Raw genomic sequence first — 23,547 nt, 5'->3', positions numbered from 1 at the left:
CAACCCACATCTTCAGACAACCTGCAGGCAGGTGATATGCTCGAGGGAGAAGACTTCAAAGCAGACATCCCCGGTGCCCCCCAGCTCACAGTGCTGTGGAATCACAAATTCTTTCACAAATAACCCACAGCTTACACGTGTGAAAGTATGGCACCAGCTCCACTCTAGAAAGTAGTGTCTCATCCTTTCCTTTCTCATACAGAAATTAACATCGTGGATCTTTAAGCTGCTCTGGACAGTCAGACTCCATAGATCTACTGAGCATCACAGTTGCCATTTCCCTGGAGCAGGGGTCTGGCCATGCCGAACAGCTCATAGTAACAGATCATGTAAGATGGCACGAACACACCTAACTAGCTACTTTTTGGTCTAATACAAGATCCAGCCTTTACCTCTAAACCTTAGTTTACAGTCTTGTCTATTCTTCAGCTTAAATGTTAAGATGGTCAGCATGAAAAAATGCCGTTATGCTTACTGTCATGTAACCCACCACCAGCAGTGGTCCACTATACCAACCAGGGAGGGCTTGGTCCTTCCAATCACTTGAAAAACTCCCCTTGGAGCCAATGTGAAAAGACCGAACAAGAGTCATGGTCATTTTACATTGTGCACTAATTTCAGACATACCAACTCCCAGGAACCAGAGCCAGGCAACTGCAACTACCCAAAAACTTCTCCATGGCATACATCTAAGTCCCCAGAATGGAAATGAAAAATACAGTTGCTCTTTTCTAAAACTAAAAGTGTCTCTGGTTCACTGGGGTGCAATTCACCCCATCAGAGACAGCCAAGAGAAGGTCTATGCATCACTGAGCTCCCACTCTGACCCTTACAACAGAGCTGGAGTGAAAAAAGGAGTGCCTAGTCTTGCCGCCTGGATATGATGAATGGACTGACTTCCACCTTTTCTGGGGAGGAAGGCATCTTGACTTCCGCATGAAAATTCTTCTTTTGTTCTTGCAAATGACCTAAAATCCTTCCTATATTCATGCATATATTTTAAATCCTGACACATCGATTCAGTTTTTCCCTAGATGAGCAAAGGTTGAGAGCAAAGGGGTTAATTCAGGTAGCAGATGGGAAAGAAAGAAAAAAGAACAAACAACACAGTGAGAAAAGGCTGAATGCTATTTTTCAAAAATTCATTTAAAATCCATTGGAATTTGCCCCACACGTAGGTCTGCCATCCACCTGGGATTTCTTGTAAAGGAACAAAATAGTTCACAGAGCCTGGTTATTACTTTAAACCAACCACCAAGTCTGTAGCATTCAAATCCGCAGAGATGTTCTCTGTTGCGTTAGCTAGAACTGTAGATGCAGGATAAATGATTTCTTCAACCGTCATGTACGTCCCTGTTAAAAATCCAACAACTCCAATGACAGCTATAAAAACGTCTTTAAATACAGTCCACAAACTTAAGTTTTCCTTGTAGAAAGTGAGGATTTCAACCAGAGGCGGCAGAATCAGTGCCAGAGTGCTGCTGCTGACGGCTCCGACGAAAGAAATCACCAGGTCCAGGCGAGGGATCAAAACCGCTACAGCACCTAGAACACAAGAACAGTAACAGTGGCTTCAGATTCAACATCCTTGTGAAAAACAAAACTGGGACGGACACATAACCTAGTGGTTCAGGCTTTCTAAAAAGTTTGATCATCCACTATTTTTCCAGCTACAAGGGGTGTGCCTTATATAGATTAATGCATGTATTTGTGAGTAAGATACATCTTCATGCTCATGGGAGACACTGAGTTTCAATTCTGAATTTATGCACGAGCTGGCAGAGCTCCATGTTAAAGTGATAATGGATTCTTCAGCCTGTCTCAGCCATGCAGTCACCCTTTTGTGTCAGTTGGGGCTTTTTTTGGGGGGAGGAACACTACAGTAGAATGTTTCTATGACATATCATCCGAGTGGAAAGATACTCTTAATTTTACTCTGTTTATATTATAGTGATGCTTCTTTTACAACTTTCTCTCCTTGTTACAGAACCAGCACATTACAAGCACGACTTGCTAAGGTAATCTCAATGATCATAGAATCACAGAATGGTTTGGGTTGGAAGGGACCTTAAAGATCATCTAGTTCCAACCCCCCTGACACAGGCAGGCACACCTTCCACTAGACCAGGTTGCTCAAAGCCCATCTTTCCTTACTACAGTAGTGCTCAGTCAGTCCAACTGCAATCCTCTTCTTCCCTTCACCTTACTGCATTGTTTCTTGGATCCTCTTCCCTAATTCAGCACCTTCGTACTTTCTTCCAACTCACTCCTTTTCTGCAACAGTCTCCTCCACATTGCCCAAGTTTTTTTCCTTTACCTCCTAAGAGAACAGAAGACCATTTCTCTGCTGCTGACTACCCCAGAATGCTTAGCAGGTTTGGCTGTGAGGAGTCTCCATGTGCAGGCTGGACAACTAGAAAGTCAGGATATCTACATCTTCTCAAGTGGTCATTTGACCAGTGGATCCATGTTGCATTTTCTGTGCAAATGTATTTCCACGCTCTGTACATGAGTTGTAACTTCCACCTTGACTTGAAGGCAGGCAAAACAGCACGTGCTACCGCTCGGACATCAGCCGGATATTGTAGACTTATTTAGAGAACCACAGTAAATCATTTATGCCTCTTTTATAAAACCATAACATACTACGTCACGATTAAAGCAATTCACATTTTAAAAATAAATGACAAAATCTAACAGAACTTAGTATTTCAAGAAAAAGCGGTTCACTTAAATAACTAACAAAAAATAACGCCTTCCCTGAGAGTTCCACAGTGGAAACTAAGCTGTGTTTTGATACGTATGTACAAAGGAATACGAGACCAAGTAGAAACCTCTTACTAATCTGAAGTAATGCAAATAATCAATTAAGAGCATTTGTGAATAATTTACAGAGCTTTGCACACAGGTAGAAAGAAATCTACACATTGATGCATGCAGTTTAAAAAAAAAGGATTTTAGATAAATATCCTGATATTACATAATTGTGAATTAGAAAATTATTTTTTCTGGCTAAAAATGTTAATTAATATAGGGTTTAAGGCGGTGTTTGTTTTAGCTGTTCTTTCTGACTTGGCAGTGCTAGGTTTGATAGTTGGACTTGATGATCTTAAAGGTCCTCTCCAACCAAAACGAGTCTATGATTCTATCAAAAGAATGTAAGATATGTACAGAAGATAATTTCTTTAAAAATTATTTAGATTGTCTTCATCAAAAATAATTTTCTTCATCCAATTTCCTAAAAAGCATGCTTTTATATACCAGCTCAATCTCAAAGCCAAAACCAAACAGAAAAAAGAACAAAGCAGAAGATGAATTGCAGTTATACTGCAAGGTGACAAATTCTACTTTCACACTGGAGAGAAAAAGAGATACAGCTTGCACGCAGGACAACCACACACGTCATACGCTTTGGCTTTATTCCCCTTGGAATGAAAAACTCTTTCATCATTGTCTTCCTGCAACATACATCATGCAGAGACAGAAAGTACTTCACATCATTTGCCCTCACACTACAACTCACTGTTTATGATTGCTTTGTCTTATGTTAGTAGGAAAGACTAGACTCATAGAGGAGAAGATGGTTTAAATAACCTTACCCTTCACAATGAGAGGTAATCAAGGACACTCGAGAACAGTCACCTGTTCAGGGAATGGGCAATCCATCCCTTCCCCAGAGTGCTCCACATCAGTTTCTCAAAGATGTGTAAGTAAATTAATTTTTTACAGCACTTTGCATCAGAGACTTCAATGCTGTTTACAAAAGGTTTTATATTTATATTCTTTTTATTCCTTATGCAGAAACATGCATAAAGAATGATCTCAGACCAAACAGTGATTTAACAGGGGCATTGAGTCCATTTTTCTTACCAAATTACCTAAAATACCTATATCCAAAGCTAAGGATTGGCACATACCACTGGTACGAGAGCCCCCTTCCAGGACAGCATTCCCCCCATGCTCCACTAATAAAATCTCCCCTGCAGCTGTCTGTGCTTTATATAACCCCAAAACTCAGGCAGTGTATTTCATTCAGACTTTTGTTTCCAGGATCTGCACCCATTTTAAGTAGAATTCAATGTCACAACAATCCCACACAGGAGGAGGCTGTGTGAGCAAGTACAGATTTACAGGCACAGGGACAGAGTAGCAGTGATGTGGCTCTAAGGCAGTTATTCCCCCTACTCACCTCCTCAGGACCACTCAGAGTGACTTGCTCACTCCTAGTCAAATGGCAAAGTGGTAGTTAATAAACTGTTCTAAAAAATAAACTGTTCTACCTGCCCCTCATCAGATCTTCAGAATTAACGTCTTTTTACTAAGCACCCCTCTTGGATGGCAACATATAAAGCAAACCAGGCAGCAAGACACTAAGGAAGTTCCTCATGCTTCAAGTCGCATGGAGCTGAAACACCAAGTGATCTTAATAAAGCCAGTAAGCATGGGAGCCTGGCGCAGCACACGCTGGATTATGTGCAAATGTATTTCACCATTTAATTATGTACAATCCATAGGTTCACATTTAGTTAGCTCTTCGTCCTCCCACCAAGTATTAAATAAATTACAGAACAAAGAGATTCTGTTCTGGATAACTGTAATAAAACTTCTGAGCTAAGTGTCTCTAACCTGTGTTTAGGGGGGTTGTATGTGCTACAGGCTCCATTAGCAGGAACACGTTAATTTACAAAATTTCCAAATAAGAAGACGTATCAGACCAGCTTGCCTATAAGGAGGGAACTCATGACACAGCCTTAACCTAAAAAGACAGCATAGAGGAGATGGAAGCAGGAACATGCTACAAAGGAGAAGTTTAGAAACCTCACATGGACATGTCTGGATGATCTCAGGAAAGCCAAAGCTCAACTGAAGCCGAGACGTTCAAGGGATGCCAAGGGCAATAAGAAGAGCTTTTACAACCACATTGATAATAAAAGGCTGAAGGAGGAGAGTGTGAGCTTGCTGCTGAATGGCGTGTGGGATTTAGTGACAGCACACACAGGCAAGGCTGAGGTACTCAGTGTTGCCTTTGCCTCAGTTGGTCTCCAAGCCCCCGTGATCAGTGTGAGTTCAATGAGAAGAACTACCACCAGTAGATGAGGATTGAATCAGGGATTACTTGAGAGAACTCAAACCATAAAGGTCTACAGGACGTGACAGGCTGCATCCAAGAATGCTGAATTGAACTGGCTAACGTCCTTCTAACACCACCCTCTATTGTCTTTGAAAGGTCATGGAGATCCCTGGTGACTGGGGGGAAGTAAACGTCATCAAGAAAGGCCAAAAGAATAATCCAGAGAAATACAGACAAGTCACCTTCACTTTGGTCCCTGGAAAAATCATGGAGCAACTCACCTTCGAGCACATTTCTGGGCACATGAAGAAGAAAAGGGTGTATGGGAACAGAAAATGGACTTATGTAGGATAAATCACACTTGACCATCCTGATTGCCTGCTCTGATACAATGACCAGATTTATGGATAAGGGGAGAGCAGTAGATGTCATTTACCTCAGCTTTAGAAAGGTCTTTGACACTGTCTCGCACAGTATTCTTGTATCCCGATGGAGGGAAACCAGACGTGTAAAAAACTCGCTGGACAAAAGAATAGTGGTTAATGGGTCATATTCTACCTGGAGGCTGGTAAAAATCCTACAGCTAGTAGGGAAAGCAAAAGCTTCCTGTAACTGATAAAACCATGAAATGATAACTTAAGATGACATGAATGATGTTCTTTAAGCATAGAAAATGATAACGCGCTCACTAAAATACTAATTTCTCACAAAAATGTCCCTGTAGTACAAAGTAACAGTGCTGAAAGTGGGCTGACATCACTTTTAAGTCCAAATTAATTGTAATAATTGATTTTTAATCGTGATTCAAAGCTGGATTAAAATTGATATTTTCACAGAATCACAGAATCACAGAATCAACTAGGTCGGAAGAGACCTCTGGGATCATCGAGTCCAACCGTTGCCCTGACACCACCCTGTCAACTAGACCATGGCACTAAGTGCCATGTCCAGTCTTTTCTTAAACACATCCAGAGATGGTGACTCCACCACCTCCCTGGGCAGCCCATTCCAATGGCTAATAACCCTTTCTGAAAAGAAATTCTTCCTAATGTCCAACCTGAACCTCCCCTGGCGAAGCTTGAGGCTGTGTCCTCTTGTCCTATCGCTAGTTGCCTGGGAGAAGAGGCCAGCTCCCACTCCACTACAACCTCCCTTCAGGTAGTTGTAGACTGCAATAAGGTCACCTCTGAGCCTCCTCTTCTCCAGGCTAAACAACCCCAGCTCCCTCAGCCGTTCCTCGTAGGTCAGACCCTCCAGACCCTTCACCAGCTTGGTCGCCCTCCCTGGGACTCGCTCCAACACCTCAACATCTTTCTTGAAGTGCGGGGCCCAGAACTGAACACAGTACTCAAGATGCGGCCTCACCAGTGCCGAGTACAGAGGGACGATCACTTCCCTAGACCGGCTGGCTACACTATTCCTAATAGAGGCCAGGATGCCACTGGCCTTCTTGGCCACCTGGGCACACTGCTAACAGTGATACTTTTTTAACAGTGATACTTTTTTAACAGTGATACTTCATAGGGTTTTTTTATTTCTTAAATAAAAGGGTTTAAAGAGAGATTAATTCTTGCTTATTGATAACTTCAAGTGATATGTCATATTATTTAAACAATAGCAGTGCTGAGTGTCTTACAAATAGTGTAGTCCCCAGAGAAATTTTAGCCACTTTCAAATGGGAAGCCACACTCTGATTTCAGACAATGTTAAAAGTTTTCCATAAAAAGCAAATGCTTGGATTCTCATGTAGTTTTTAAGTATCTGAATTGGCCTGCTTATTTTGGGCTGTGAAAATGCAGAGGTTTTTGGTACGATCAGTACCTATTGCCTATGACACGCACTATATTATTACTCACATGCTAATGAATAACTTGTGAGTTTCCTGCAACATATCAAAAGTAAATTAAAAAATAATGCCCATAAAAAGACAATAATCACACTGCAGTGGGATGACCATTTCGAAAATAATGCTTTGCAACAGCTGGTGTCACAGGCACAAGTTAAAGCTTGCTGTGTTGATTGATGATACAGAAGAAACAAGCTGCCAAGTGCCTTGGCTTCCCAGAGAGAATCACGTGCAGTAGCTAGTTGAGGTTCAGCTCCCTGTGTTGACAGGCTTAAGCAGATTAAGTACCGAATTATGGCCTGCAGTCCAAATCCATCAAAAAATGGAGTCATCTGCAGATGTTTTTAATCTTAATTTGTTGGCATTTCGCCTTGCAAGGTGAAGTTCTGAGAGAGCAGCTTGCTTCATCATGTAGGAAAACTCAACTGCCAAATGCATCGCTGCCTACAGCTCTGCACTGGGAAATTCAGGTGCAGCGCGTGCCTGAAGCACCGTCCTCTCCCTGAGCCAAGCCAGCTGTGCTCGCTGCAGGCTGGGGCTCACTGCGCAGGTCGCTCTTTGCCAGATGTCTGGAAACACCCACTGTACGCTACGCATGCCCAAGAGAAGGGGTCACCCTCCTTAGAATTAATCCTTAATTTTTATGACCCAAGTAAATCAATACCCAATACAAATACCTGACTGCATATCATAAGCCTGTACCACAATATACTATCCTTTAGCTATAGTTTTCAAAAAGCTCGCCATCATCTTTTCAACATGATTGGAGAGGGAAAATAATAACCTAGTGCTTACAGCAGTTACACAGGAATAGAGGGACTCAGGTTCAGTGTTATCCTCAAAGAGCTGAGGTTTAAATCCCACTTCAAGTGTCCCAAACACTGAGTTTATAGTTTTCAACTACAAAATTACAATTCTTTTTTTTTTTATAACATAATACTGTTAATTAAATCACCCAAAGGAGGTTGCCAAAAATTTACTTTTACTCTTGAGTCATAAGATTATTCAAGTTGTGTCTTTTTTTGAAAAGGTCCCTAAATTGCTGATTTATTGAAGTTTTGCCAGAGGAATTCTGAGATTTTCTGCACAGTTTTTAAAACATAGCTCCATTTCAACACTTCTAAGGGAAATAAAACATTTTAAAACCTGTGTGTGTTATCAAAATACAAATGACCTAGCTGTCAAAGTCTCATTATGACTTCTGAGAAAGCAGTTTTCTGAAATAAACATGTTTTCTACTGTTCGCAAGCTTAGCAAACTTAGTTTTACATTTCAAACCAGCTTTTGACTTAAGAATGAAGCAGTTTAGTTTCCTGCCCTATAATGGTCAACAGAAAACAGCAGGCAGTCTTCATGTCAAGAAATTTTCTGTTAAAAATAGTACTCGTAACAGCCAGTGATTTGATGGATCTGTACAGGAGGTAGTCACAGGATGCAGGTTGCTCAGAAACAGCAGCGTACCAAACAAGCACTTACCTGAGAAGGAAAGACAGCAAAGCAGCAGAAAGTATCTTGATGGACTACAGATTGGAAAATTAACATTTTCGCATCAGGAGACAAGCAGTGCAGCTGGTCTAAAGAAATGGTCAATGGATGACACTATGTTTATATCTAATATTCAAATTTAGAGTACTTTTGTTAAAAAAAAATTAGCCTTGTGGGATAAGTATAGAAAAAATCTGCTTTTTGTTCCCAAAACACTGATCTGCATGTTGAAGCACTGCTTTACTATTAACCTAAATTGAGAGCAGTTTATTCCTTGCCAAGAGCTTTGTAAATATTGATTTAAGGATGCAGTTATAACCACGGAGTTAGAATATTGATCTACCCATTGTCAGTATAAGAATAAATTTAGAAAACAAGTGAATTATTAAGAACACAAAATTGCCACAAGTTTTGTCAATTGAAAGAGATTACGTTGCTGTTTATAGATCAGATGGGAAGAATTTCCTCTCATTAGTTTTCCTCTAAAAACAAAGTCGTGAAAGAAACAAGGAAAAGGAATTATGAAAATGCTCACAGAAGAACGGTAAAATCAAACTGTATCAGAATGGACTAAGAGGATTTTCCAACATAAAGTAAAAGAAAAAGGAAGAAAAATTATAGTAGATATGGATTTAAGTAACAGGGGCTTACGGGTAAGGTAGATCGGTATTGACTGTTGCTTTTGGGGATAAACAATAACTGATGGTTGGATCAATCTTGAACGTAAATAGCACGTCACAGAAAATCATATGTTACAGGCTAGGCATGGCTGAACACCACAGAGCACTGTGGCGGGCTGTTAACGGGGTCAGAAAACACACTAGGTCAAAATTGTACTCTCAGTCCCACCAGCTAATATTCATACCGCAGTGGTAACGCTCCATATCTGTGTAAAGTTTAGCGTGTACCCCATGGACTCAATTACCCAGTATGTTTATTGGGTAATTATACTCAATTATAAAAATATTATGCTTAATTATTTTATTTATTTTTATATATTTTATATCATTTATACAAATTATATTTTTATCATTAACTATGACAATTATTATAATACTTCAGTTACTGTATGAAAAGCAAAAAGGTATAGCAAAAAAAGGACAGTTACTTAATTGCACTGAATGTGGATAGATTAAACACACACTCGAGTTGGAGTGGTCTTTTGAACTTGATCTCAGGGAGGTCTATGAGCTCCTCTCCCAAAGACTCTGAAGGAGCAATTACAAAGGAAATGAAGAACAGTTTTTGTGCTAAGGAATGCTCAGATTTTATCCCTCCCTTTTGTTATCACAAGATCTCTTATACACTCCCAAGGTAAGTGATTCTTTTTGGATGAGACAAAGTACTCGGGAATATAGTGTAAAAAAGAAAGTCCTTCAATGAGGAGGGAGAGTAAATGACAAGGTCTGGTTCATCCCTTTTGTTTATGGCATGAATCTAGCAAGTATATCCATATGAGCAGATCATACAGACATTCATAAGCATCTTCCTCTTCTGAGTGAGCTGCAATATTTCAATAAGGGAGGGAAAGGAAAAATCACATAAAAAGAAAATAAAACAGTAACGTGAAAATGCAACACTGCAAAGATGTATTTCATTTAATGTGCTATATATTTTTTCTTAATTTTGCTCTCACATTTTAAGGCTTTACACCTTTATTATGACAAACCATCTTTAAAGTCCTAATTCTGCAGCAGGCTGGTGAAGTCATTATAATTAAGTCACAGAGGATTTAATTCTCATACAGTTCCATCTATACCTCAAGACTTAAAGTTAACTTTGCTGCCCCTTATACATGGTAAGGGTAGAGGAAACAAAACAAAGTAAAATGTAAAAAATTGCTAATTTTGACCAATGGCAGTTCAGAAGACACAACAAGCTGCTAGCAGCCAGCAATTCCTCTCCAATCCTTTATAAAACAAGACAGACATTTGAAAGCCTGTTGTGAGGATCAGCTTATCAAGCCACTAATCACAAACAACACTAAGGCATCATAATATTTTAGCTTTTCTGCTTATTTGAAGCACTAGCGAAGAAAATGCCTAGAGTGACTAATTCCAGCTATGAAGTAATGTTTTAGGAAACAATCTAAAGCAAGCAATGTTTCACTTCTATCAAAAAGAAAAAGAAGCACTAGGATGCCAGAAACTGGCAGAAAAGTTATACTTTGATGGCCCTGAGTATTTTCTTTATTGCTAATCATTTTCGATATACAGTGAAAAAACTCTCAAATATTTTCAAGAAATGCTTTCGCTACCTTTATCCTTTGCAATCTTCAAAAGGCTTACTTGCAATCTGCCTATCATTTCTAGCATCTTGAAAGAAAAACTCTGCACATTTGGCTCTGCACAACAATGTATCTATGCATGAGGAAAAATATTTTTCCTCATCTATAAATTGGGAAATTATTTTGAAAATAAAGGGCTTTTCTAATTAGAAGTATGTATTCAGCACCTCCTGCTAGTTGCAACCCAACCCTAGCAGCAGAGGTCCAGTTAGGGCTCATTTCAAGAGACTTCCAATCAATTTCTGTATTTTTTTCACTCAGTATACATTAAACATGGTATTTCACTATTCAGATTTCAAATGCTCTCTCATGCTAACCTAGCAGTACAGATAGGTAAGAACAGCTTTCACTCATTTTTACATGAGCTCACACAAGACTGCAGTCAGAGATGCTGACTGCACTTCTGCCTTCCCTGGGAAAGCAGAGTTTGCTCTCTACCAAGTAGGGCTGCTAAAGGAATGCAATCACTTTGATTCTCTGTCACTCTTAAATTCGGATAAAATCTTGTCTAAATGCCTCTTGTTGGTTGAGCGATATCCAGAGTGCCACACCCATAACGCACAGAAGTGTGTGTGTCAGTTCTCCAGCAAACTCTGCATGGACGGAGCCCATAGCAGGGAATCCACTGGGCCACAGTTTACCTCTTCTAGGACCACAATTGGTGGTCTGCTGTTAGACAGAGATCTTGCTGGTCTGCTGTTAGACAGGAAAAATAATTACCACTAGAAAATTAAAACAAAATGTCAACAGTTTGTAAACCAAAACTGTACCCTGCTATGTTTAGCAGAGTCATTTCCTTCTTGCCCAGTAGTCAATTTTTCCCATGTGCTGCATTTGTGGCTAAGGCACCAAAACATGTGCACATCATTGCTTGAAACATTTTACTAATCAGTTAGCTCTACTAGTTAGATAATTTTCTTCTACAGCCTTATTGTGAGGACAGCATAACCAAAGAGAATGAAATCCCATAGACCATAGCTGGGTTACGGTTCCCTTTTCGTCTTTCTTCCTTGTTTAAAGTAGAAAGCAACACTCCAAAGCAGAAGTGGCTTCTGTATTTAGGTTGCAAAGACTGATAATAACAACTCTTAGCATTTTGCTCCATATTTTACATATATTCCTGAAGGGAAACAAACACTTTCAATGTTTTTGACAATAATTTTCAGTTTTCTTTCCTCATAGAATTACTTTGCTCTCCCGTCGTATCCATTCCCTTGCTTAGTAGCATGCTTGATAGGCCATATATATAGCATGTATCTGAAAACAACTTGGAATTGTATCTAAATGACTTTCAAAAGTATACTGAGTAACGTCTAAGTCTCTTTATTAAGTACTTGACAGACTTCATTGTCAATTAATCAGATTAATTTAATTGAGCAAATACTGCTTAGCTGGTTTTGCTTGATTTTTTGTACCTACCTTTTCCCAAAGTTGAACTACTCCTTAACTAAAATGTTTATCTTTACTGAGCCAGCTCCTCAGCAGGAGAGGACAATGTTCGGCACCTTCCAACACCCTAACTAGCCTGCATGCCTTTGCTGGCTATGTAAATGTCCTGTCTGCAAAGAGGAAAATTAATTAAGGGATTCACTGGCTATCCCATCCTTCTTTTAACCCAGAGCCACAGGGAAGACCACTTGACCAAAACCTCACACCACTCCAGTCTGACTGGATACCACTGAAGATACAGATACAACTCTTCAGAAAGAGGGAAAATAATTTGTGATAAATCCCAATGGAATGAGGGAGAAGGATGAAAGTTGGGCTTCCCTTTCCTTAAGCCATGTTTGTTAAGGGGCTACTGCAAGAAATACAGATCAACTCAGCAGCACAACAGTTGGACAGAGTAAAGATGTACGAGATACACCAGCCCTAGGCAGAATTCTTATGCCTAAAATTCCTGGGACTTAACTGAGTAACTTCTTCAGACTTCCTTTTCTCCTAAGCAGAGAAACATAAATAAATAAATAAATAGAAACACCAGAAATTTATGTTTTCTTTAATGAGACATCTTTAAAAAGTAGACTTATTTCATTTACTGCTCTAAACCACAGAAGTTATCTCCTGGGTAACAGACTCATTTGTTCTTTTGCTGTAAACTGGCTTCCAGAGAGAGACAGGCATATTCTGTGAAAATCTATTTTCAGTCATAAAAGTAAATGATTTTTTAAGAATTTCTGAAATGTAAGCTGTAACCTACCACTGAAAGGACAATGAAACAGCAATATGCTAAGAATTAGTAACAATGCAAACCAAACCAAACCAAACCTAAAGGAGAACTTCGGCCATGATAAAAGCAATCACTTCAGCTGGCTGCTCAAACACTAAGAGACAGAGATTACCAAGAGTAAAAGATTACTATGTAAGTTATATTAAAACTATGATATCTTTATCTTCAGAAAACAGTTCTTTTATTCTTTTATTGGCTCTTCCTTTCCATTATGATGGTGATTTCATCCTTATTCATGCTAGTTCAATTTTCTTCAAATATTAGCCCTTAAAAATCTTCTTCAGAACCTCTCCATTAGAAAACTGAAGTCTTTTGTTTTCGTCTTTAACTCCCATACCAAAACCAGTTCAGGACAACTTCCTCCTGAGCTACGTGCTTTAGCTCTGCTAAACCCTGCAAAAAACCCATTTTGCCCCAGAATGGCTTTAACCTTTGCTAAAATCTTTAAGATGTTTTCTCTAACTGATGACAATTTACTGTTGCACAATTACCAACTTATAACTTGCACAGATTTAAAAAAAAAAAAAAAAACAAAAAACACAAACCAACAGATTCTGTATGGTTTTCCCCACTTGGTCTTTACAGAATGTTACGTGGTGCCGCAGAGCAGTGACCCTGAGAAGTACCTACAGGTGACATGGTGTAGGAGAGCAGTGACCCCTTCTTCAACAAGAATCTCACTTTTGACTTCACCACAATTATCAACAGAGAAACATGGAAAGACTGCAAGAAAGAGGTAATTTTATTTTTAATCCTATCATAGAATAACATTGATGCAGAATAATGCTATTTTTCACAAGCTGCTTTGTACCTATTATGTAGAAGTCCCTGCCCTGCAGAATTCATAATCAAACAATAAGCTAAATATAAGATGCAGTAGTTGCACACCAGGACAAAAGCAGCTGCCTACTTCAACGCTAAGCGTTTTTATATTTTGTTAGACTTGCATTATAGCTTCAGAAATATGAAAGCTGGTAGTCTACTCTACATTACTGTTCAACTGCCCATAAAACTGTACACTAAAAATGAAACCTTTCTGAAATGACATTGAAAAGGATCCAAAACAATTTCATTTCTCCATTCAAGAAAACAAAAATCAATTCAATCTTTTCCTGTATAATACTACAGCTTAAAATGGTATAAAACAGATACTTCTGAAATTTAGTGGTGTTGCTAGAGACCCATACTTTTAGAAAATATGTACTTCAGTTAAGTACAGAGGAGCAGTCTGAAATGCTTGAAAAGCTGTAATCAACATCATAGCACTGCTTAGTTATGTCTTAACTATGCAATGTGTGATGTAGCAGCTGCAGAATGGTGACAGACACCACCCAAATAAGCACAATTTTACATCAGAAGTGTTAGCACAGTAACTCTTTGTAAACATAGTACAGTAGAACTTGGAAGTTCTGGCCCATTAGTTAAGCTTCTACTATATTAAAGACAGAAAAAAAGAATAACCACAATCAATGTAAAGCCCAGGAAGCTTGTTTGATTTTCTTCTAAAATTTAATTCAATATTTAGTTATTACTTTAGAGATAAGACTTATCCTGCCTCCTCTGCCCCTCTTGAGTTACTTGAGTCCTCCTCAACTATAGTTACTTGAATTTCAACTCAAGTAACTATACAGCCTGTAGCCTAGAAGTTTGCCTAAGCACAATTCCTAATACATGTAACACTGTCACACATGTCCAACAATTTACTTCTGCACATTAAGGAATGAAATACACCCTTAAAAGGTTTAACAGTATTTATTTCATGGGCACAATTTAAATGCAGAATTTCCATCTAGTTTTTTTAACTGGAATGGTAAAAACATTCAGTTAAAAAGAAGCACAGAATAAACAGCAGGGAGAAACTCAAACTCACTTACTGCCTTTAAAAAAACAGGCTGCAAACTTGTGCTTTACTTGCTGTCACTACTCCTTCAAATGTTTCAACCAATATTTATGAGTCTTTTCTCTAAACTGGAGAAGCTTTTGTTAAAGCTACACACTACACAAACCATCAAGTGCTCCACAAGGCTAAGCACGTCATTGAAACTCCTCTAATTTCTCCAGTCAAGGTCAGAGTAAAAGTCAAGGTTTCTGTTTCTACGATAGCTGTAACCTTTCCCCTAGGCATGATAATTCTGCAACTGACCCACAGAAATCCTGACAGTTCGTCAAACAAAATTAAGACCTGAAGCCTAGAAGAAATGGCCAACTGTGCTTCGAAACAAACTTTCAGATTGAAAAATGCTATCCATGATGCCGTAAGTCCTTTTCTCTGCATCACAATTCTTTGCTTTCCTCCATGAAGAGTCAGAACTACTGCTAACTATGGACAGGGACTGCCCCTTCATGCAGCCAGTTTCCTTCCTCCTTTTTTATTTTCTCAATCTAGCCATCACAAATGGCAATCAAGGCATTACACGATGTTTTAAAGTCGATCAAGACAATACCATAGTCGCATTCCATTTCTAAGGGCCACAGTTAAACTCTCTTCTGAACTATAATTAAGCACATTTAAGAACTGCTACCTAAATCCTATCCCTCAGTACACTTTGTCCCACAGGATTTCCAAGTGATCAGCACCAGGAATGCACAAAAATCCTTGACAGGTCCACCAGATATTTGCAATAGGTTTTGCCTTTCATGAGTACCTTGAGAAGCCAATGCTAAGGGCAACCAGAGATTCTGCTGATCCGAGTGTAAGAGGAATGAAGCTTCCATCACATTTTCCAATGTAAATGGAAGCCTCCTGAAGAACTCAATTTAAATCAATGCAGTGATAATTACTATGCAAATGATACACATCTGTTCCCTCAGGATGTCACAGTTCCGGGTTTTTTTCTCAATAGGAATGTGCTGGATATCAAGCATACTGAATCTATTTCTGTTCATCATTTTGTTCCTCTACAAAAGCAACCCAAGAAATGTCACTACTTTCAGAAGCATTTCTATTGGCAAGGACTAGTGTAGATACACATCACTTGTTTCTCTTTTATCCCTTTATTTGCTCCTTTCATTTACCGTCTCACATAACTTCACAGAATCAGTTCTCTTTGTTCCTTTGGAGTAGGAGAAGGTATGAAAATGATTTCATTTTGATTACTTTATTTCATTTGTGGATATTTCTTTTTGTGCAGAATAGAAGACCTGGCCATGATTTCTTCAATGTCACAGGTATTCTTCTTCATCAGCTAAAGCAGATATCTTTAAGAATCATGACTGATTATCAGTAAGAAATTCCTGGTTAAGATTTTTCAGCCTCATTTATTGGTTTAAGAAGCCTGAATTCCAAAAATGCAGCAATGATGCCATGGCTCTAATGTACATAATATGTTTCTTGCTACATAGTAATTTCTAACTTGAGTGCAATGAAACATCTCACGAATACTCTTTAATAAGAAATGTCTTTTCCACCTTGTGCACGGCATAGGTGATGCCAATGAAGACCTGCATGACATTAAAAAAGAAAAATCACAATATTATGAAATATTACAATACCATTTAGACAAGGTTTTGAAGTGAACAGTTTCACAAAATTGCTGAAAATTTCTCCCCAGAGAATTCTGCTCCCCTTGATAATCCATTCTGCTCCTGAAGCTCACAATACAGCTCTGTTCCAGCACACTACTAGACATCTCGCCTCTCTGCTTCCCCTTCTTCTTTGTGTTCTTACAAATTGAGCAATGAGGTATAAATCATCACTGTACTTAGATTTTTGTGTCAAGTTTTGTTCTCCTAACTTTTAAACAATGAGCTGTAAGTTATTTTAATTCCTTGGCTGAAACAAATTGTTTCCTCTACAGAGAGTTCATATATCATACTTCTTTTTCTTTCCTCTAGACAAATTTACAGTATATAATCATAGGTATTTTCATTATACCATTACTATATTCAATCCCAATATTAATTTCAGACAGATATGCATGAATGTGGATGCAAAACAAATGATTTAGTACAGTATGACATTTTAGGACAAGTTCATGGTAACTGAGTAATCAACATCATTATATATCTCAACTGACACTATTTTCTGAGGTCAGTCTAACCTGCAAGACCAAGAGTATTTTATGAATGCTTTGTCTGCTGTAAGAGTGATGTTTACCTGACTAATGTTTGCAAGGTGCTCTACACACATGATACATGCACGTGAAGCACCAGCATCAATTTTCCACGTTGGAAATGCCTTTGGAAAATAATTTCATCACATTACTGCAGAAATAATTAGAGAGAACTCAGTGATCTGTGACGGAGGCACTCCAACACGTACCACTTTAGCAGGATGAACTATATTCTTCTTGTGTTTTTGTCAGGACCACCTGACAAAACCCAGTAATTGTTAAAAGAATTAAAATGGGAACACTTCACTAAAAAAGAGAAAATAGCAGAACTGACTCTTCATGAAATGCAAAGTGGACCACATTAAGATCTAATCACACTAAGAAATAAGCATAAGATGAAAGGAAAGAAGTTTTCATATGCGTGATAGTACATTCTCGTATCGAGTTTAACTGGGCTGAATTTGGAAGACTGAATCATCCTCAAGAAGAACCTATACATACTATCTGCCTCAACATCAGACATTTCAAAAACATGAAACGTTCTTGTTTAGAGAAAACAACCTTAGGAATGGTTTAGATGTATTTTTAAAATTAAATGTTTGTGTATTTTTCTGTCTTCAGTCATGTATTTCACCTTACTAATTATTACCTGTTTCTCAAACTTTTTGCTGCAACCACTGCTTTGGCCAAGTACATATGAGAGATCAGAGCCCTCGAAGCAAAAAGGAGCCCCTCTAGGATTTGAAGTTGCATTCGTCCCCTCCAAAGGAAGCTGACGGCACTGATGCTCCTAATTTTAGCATGAGAGGTAAGTGTCTAGTGTTGAGCTGAATGAGTCTGGTCTTCTGATTTAAACTAGATAGGGTAGATCTGTATGACTCAGAAAAAAATAGGTTAAAATATTACGCAGTTCTAACACACACCAAACCAGCACTTTTTGAAAAGTTTTGAAGTCTGCAATTTTGAGTCTGACTGAATGACAACAGGCAACATCAGGAAGCTGTAATTTTTTTTGGTAGTAAAAAGATTCCCAGTTCACTCTTGCAGCACCATTCCCATTGCCTACACAAATAGGAACCAACGGATTCAGCTCTAGGACAGATTTTTGCCTATCTAGATCTCAAGGCAACAAGAACCAGCAGTTAAAGGAAAAAAAATGCTATGGAAAGGGGAAAGCCTTACCCTCCTCAACAGGATGGGAGAAACAGAAAGAGCAGCTTAGAGCAGACCAGGACGATGAAGCTGCAAATCCTGTTTAATGGCACAGGAAGGTACACACAGCGTACACCCACTCTTCACTGCTAGGAACTACGCAGAAACTACAAGTATTAGTAAAAAATGATAGACTCTATTCCAACAGCTGCAACCACTCCGTGAGAGCTAAGTCCTTTTATCACCTCTGCTGTTGAGTACACGTATTGATTTTACAAACACTTCCAAATGACTGCAAAGCTGAAGGATTATATCTATCTTGTTGGCTAAGGGTGGATGCTCCAATTTTGCTGAATAACCTCACAGTAATAACAGAAAAAAGAATAGAGAAAGAAATTTTCTCCTTCCTCTCTGACAGATATCAGGAACTAAAGTATAAAATCCATATTCAAACATCTGCTGGATGTCAGAAATGCCAATCACCAAACAACCACCACTTTTCTTCAGTTACATTTGCTGGGTGGCTCAGCACTTCGGAACATCAGGTAACTGTCAAGATCTAGGCTCCTTAAAATGTTGTCCATCTTATAAACCTAGACAATAAATATAGAAATACAAAAGAATTTATAATTTAGACACATTCTACCATGTTAAATACTTACTATTTGGCTGGCTATAAATATCAAAACTTTTTATGCTTATATGATGAGTTCACATTTATAAAGGAAAAGGAGTTTTAGAAACTGGCTACCTCATGTCCCACACCTCTCTCACTAATCAAGGTGTCATTTCCTAAGGGCTTATATGTTGATTTATGTATCCATGTTTCCACTGGGTTGTGGCTCATAGTCTTATAAAGAAATACTGGGATTTAAAAATACACTCCTTTTTCAACTACATCTCATATTTACCCTTCTGACCCTACCTTCTTAGGCATTCTCTTTATTTTACTTCTATACAAGACAAGAATGTCTCAGAGCGCTAGGCTGAATTTTCAAAGTGCTGAAGTAGCTTTGGAAACAAGTAGAACTGGAATCTAAAGAAAATTTGCTCTTGAAACACTTAAATGCATTTTAAAATTGTATTTTTACATCCAAAGGACGTATAGTTCACGAACGTACTGGTGCGCGTTTGACAAAGGGCCACAAAGATGACTAAGGGATTGGAGCATTTTTCATGAGAGGAGAGGCTGAGAGAGCGGGGACTGTTCAGCCTGGAGAAGAGATGCTTCAGGGGGATCTTATCGATGTGTACAAATACCTGATGGGAAGAATATGGAGCCAGAGTGTTCACAGTGCTGCCCAGTGACAGGACAAGAGGCAGTGGGCACAAACTGAAATACAACAATTTCTTTTTGAACATGAAAAGAACACATCTTCATTGTGAGGGTGGTCAAACACCAGAACAGGTCACCCAGAGCAGCTGTGCAGTCTCCATCCTTGGAAGTATTCAAAACTCACCTGGACACGGCCCGGAGCAGCCTGCTCTCGCTGGCCCTGCTCTGAGCAGGGGACCAGGGCACCAGGGCTGACAGTCTCCATTGGTGCCTTCCTACCTCCACTTTTCTGTGATTCTAAATTTGCTTTCATGTTTTGGAAGATTATTTTGTCATCTACTTGTATAATGGAACTGCATATGTACAGGTGCTGTACATCTCAGGTTTTCCAGATTATTCCTGTGGGGTTTTTTTTTCACAGAATCATAGAATGGTTTGGGTTGGAAGGGACCTTAAAGATCATCTAGTTCCAACCCCCCTGCCACGGGCAGGGACACCTTTCCTCTAGGCCAGGTTGCTCAAAGCCCCATTCAACCTGGCCTTAAACACTGCCAGGGAGGGGGCATCCACAGCTTCTCTGGGCAACCTGTTCCAGTGTCTCACAACCCTCACAGTCAAGAATTTCTTCCTAATATCTAATCTAAATCTACCCTCTTTCAGTTTAAAACCATCCCCCCTCGTCCTGTCACTACTTGTGCTTGTAAAAAGAAAAGTCCCTCTCCCGCTTTCCTGTAGGCCTCCTTCAGGTACTGGAAGGCTGCTAGAAGGTCTCCCCGGAGCCTTCTCTTCTCCAGGCTGAACAGACCCAACTCTCTCAACCTCTCTTCATAGGAGAGGTGCTCTAGCCCTCTCATTATCTTCGTGGCCCTTCTCTGGACTCAATCCAACAGCTCCATGTCCTTCTTATGTAGGGGGCCCCAGAGCTGAATGCAGTACTCAAGGTGGGGTCTCACGAGAGCTGAGTAGACAGGCAGAATCACCTCCCTCGACCTGCTGGCCACGCTGCTTTTGATGCAGCACAGGATACAGTTGGCCTTCTGGGCTGCAGGCGCACACTGCCAGCTCATGTTGAGCTTCTTGTCAACCATCACCCCCAAGTCCTTGTCCTCAATCCTGCTCTCAATCCATTCTCCACCCAGCCTGTGTTTGTGCTTGGAATTGCCCCAACCTACATGCAGGACCTTGCACTTGGCCTTGTTGAACTTCATGCGGTTTGCACAGGCCCAGCTCTCAAGCCTGTCAAGGTCCCTCTGGATAGCATCCCTTCCCCTCCAGCGTGTTGACCACACCGCACAGCTTGGTGTTGTCGGCAAACCTGCTGAGGGCACACTCAATCCCGCTGTCCATGTCGTCGACAAAGATGTTAAATGGGACCGGTCCCAATACCGACCCTTTGTTGGAAATAATACCTGGAAAGGGGCATAAAATATCATACACACTGTATACACATACATACACAAACACTTGGAAGATTAGTATTTTCAAAAGAAAAAAAAAGGTATCATCTTAGAATAAAAATAATTTGGCCATATGAAGTACATACAGTTGCACGGGCAGATTAGAAGAGCACAGTAATTTAAATGGTAATAATGAACACAAAGTAAGACAGAATAAAGGTTAACTTCATAAAGTCTAAACTGAAGAGCACAAGAAGTACTTGCATTAACTCAGTAATATAAGCATTTACCTTTTTTAGTGTGACTTTATAGCTAATGAAGGTTTAACGGGCTGCATGCTTTCTCTAACCTGATTTTTGTATACTTATAAAATAAACTGAGTGAAAGGAATTTAACATACTGGAATCATGGCTTTTCCACCACATTAGAAGACTTTAAAAACTTGTATTGTTGTAACATATGTGCAATCCTGAAAGGCAGGCACTGTGAATACCAGAATTATTAACAATATAAAAATCCATATTTTATACTATCCTAGACACCCTGTGTCTAATTACTTTAACACAGAGATTCTTTGTAAATGAGCTCAGAGTGTCCCTTTGTCTCTAGAGCTTGAACCATTCAACTAGCAACAGGGGAAAGGAGGATTAACTACACTGTAAGAACAGCAAGCAAACCCAGAGTATTTGTAATGAGTCGTACGCGTGCTAAATGGCACCATTTCTCTAGAACTGCAAAGAAATATGGCACCAATTCTCTAGAACTCCAACTCATATAATTAGGATAACTTTTGAGAGCACTTCGACAAATAAGTAGGTGGCAAGAATGTAAAATGGTAACAAAGGAACATCTAATTTTCCCAGTATGTACATATGCATAACCAGCTCAGTCGCCACCACCTACAGAGCAGATAAGGCACAATGAAGACAGTGTAAGTACCATGTTTTCTATCTCCACTAGACAAAAACATACACACTAGCATTGCTACTTCGCAGAGGAAAGATGCTATCAATGTAGAACAGGGAAAACCGAAATAACTGTCCACATTAAAAAAATGAAAATGAGATTTAACATGATGAAGCCTCAAAACTAACATCTGGTTTCCAACAGTGGAATGTAATGTTCAGTTCTTCCATGAATATCTCATATCCCAACAGAATATTGTAATATGAGAACATGGGAGAACATTTTACAAGTCAGGAAATGACAAAGTGAAGGTTTCTCATCCAAGCAAAGAGAAGATTCTGTTGCTACAAAAAGATGGTACAGAATTGTGTTGTGAATAAACAGAAGTAGTTTTTAAAATCTCTAATACATTTAAACTTTTTTCAACAGTTTTGCATGCAATTATTTAGCATCCATAATGATACTTTAAAATATAATTTAATTAAACATGTAAACCATTAAATATGATTTTGCTATTACCAGAAAAAGTCCACAGGCTTTGTACACACCTAACAGTGCAGGGTCTCTGGACTTGTCTGGACATGTATTAGCCTGAGCTGATTTCAGCTTGTTTTAACTGTGAGAGTAATTCTCTAGCCACCAAAGAGTCAAACTGACTTTTGCCTAACTTGCTCTAGCATAGTTCTATGAATACAATATATGTTAACAATCTAGCAAGCTCATGTACCTACTGAGTAACGCTACACTGTGCTTAGCCATTTCACATTGTGTATAGCTTTTCTGTAATAAATCATTTGGACTATGAGTGTTAGTATCATTCTAACTGGACTAATAACAACTGCATTGTATTTTAATTATACTCATAAAATATTAATTAGACTTAATTAGTAATCCTTGCATCTGTGTATAATGTGTTCTGTCTTAGCCCACAGCAAAATTTTGAGTGTAAAAAGAATGAAATTTAGGAATAAATTCTAATTGAGACTTGAGCCAACTGTATGTATCATTACGTGCTCTGCTATTGTATTACAATAAAGAAGATATTACTAATCACAGAACTTCAGTCTTAATACACTGCATGTTGGTTTTACAAAGCTAAAACACTGACAGTTTCTGAAGAGACTTCAGATAATTTAATTCAGATCACCAGCATTTTGCCATTTGCACTAGTCCACTTCCACACCTGTACTTACAGTGGCTGTTAAATATTTTTCTTTCTTACCATCTCACATGCACTATGACTCTTGTCCCTTCAGAACAACGAATATCTTTCTCTTCTCTAAAATAAGGATTAATCTTTCCCCATTCCTCCCCAGGAAACTGCTACAGCTCCCAGATTTATTCGCCCATCTTATGCCTCAGGATTACATTACAGTTTTCAGCTTTCCCATACATGAAGATCACTGGAATGAGATTGAAATGAAAAGATAATTGCGATTCAATCCATAAGACATAATTACTATCTGATTCTACAGCATTTCAGTATAAATACAGGGTAATTAAACAAGACTTAATTCAGACATTGCAGGAACTCTGCCACTGCCAGCACTGTGCAGTGTAGCCCAGCTTTGAGTGGTTTTTTCTTCCTTCATTTCTGTACTGTGAAGGTACTGTCTTTAAAAGAACTCTGTATGTTATACTGAAATATTTTTTTCAAACAATTGATCTTCTCATTTTTTAATGATAGTAAAAGTAGATTGAAGTAGATTGTGCAATTTGTCTCTTAATCTTCAAATAAACATAGCAGATAATACAATTAAATTTTGGAATGTAGAAGCACAAAAAAAATAATTTTTGTTCAGAACAACAAAAGATTTGAACTTGTAAAGAAAGAAGCTAGATCCA

General features: G+C 38.9%; 1 protein-coding gene across 1 annotated transcript in view; it reads right to left on the bottom strand.

The window, feature by feature from the left end:
* Positions 1-1,237: 1,237 nt before the first annotated feature.
* The window catches only part of SLC36A4 (solute carrier family 36 member 4), a 68,451-nt gene continuing 46,141 nt past the window's right edge, over positions 1,238-23,547 (bottom strand). The window contains exon 10 of the mRNA XM_068425418.1: positions 1,238-1,545. Coding sequence (XP_068281519.1) covers positions 1,238-1,545 — 308 coding nt within the window. The remainder of the gene's footprint in view (positions 1,546-23,547) is intronic.

The sequence above is a fragment of the Nyctibius grandis genome, chromosome 2 (assembly GCF_013368605.1).
Source record: "Nyctibius grandis isolate bNycGra1 chromosome 2, bNycGra1.pri, whole genome shotgun sequence".
Taxonomy (NCBI): Eukaryota; Metazoa; Chordata; class Aves; order Nyctibiiformes; family Nyctibiidae; genus Nyctibius; species Nyctibius grandis.
This window is presented reverse-complemented; position numbering and strand designations above follow the sequence as displayed.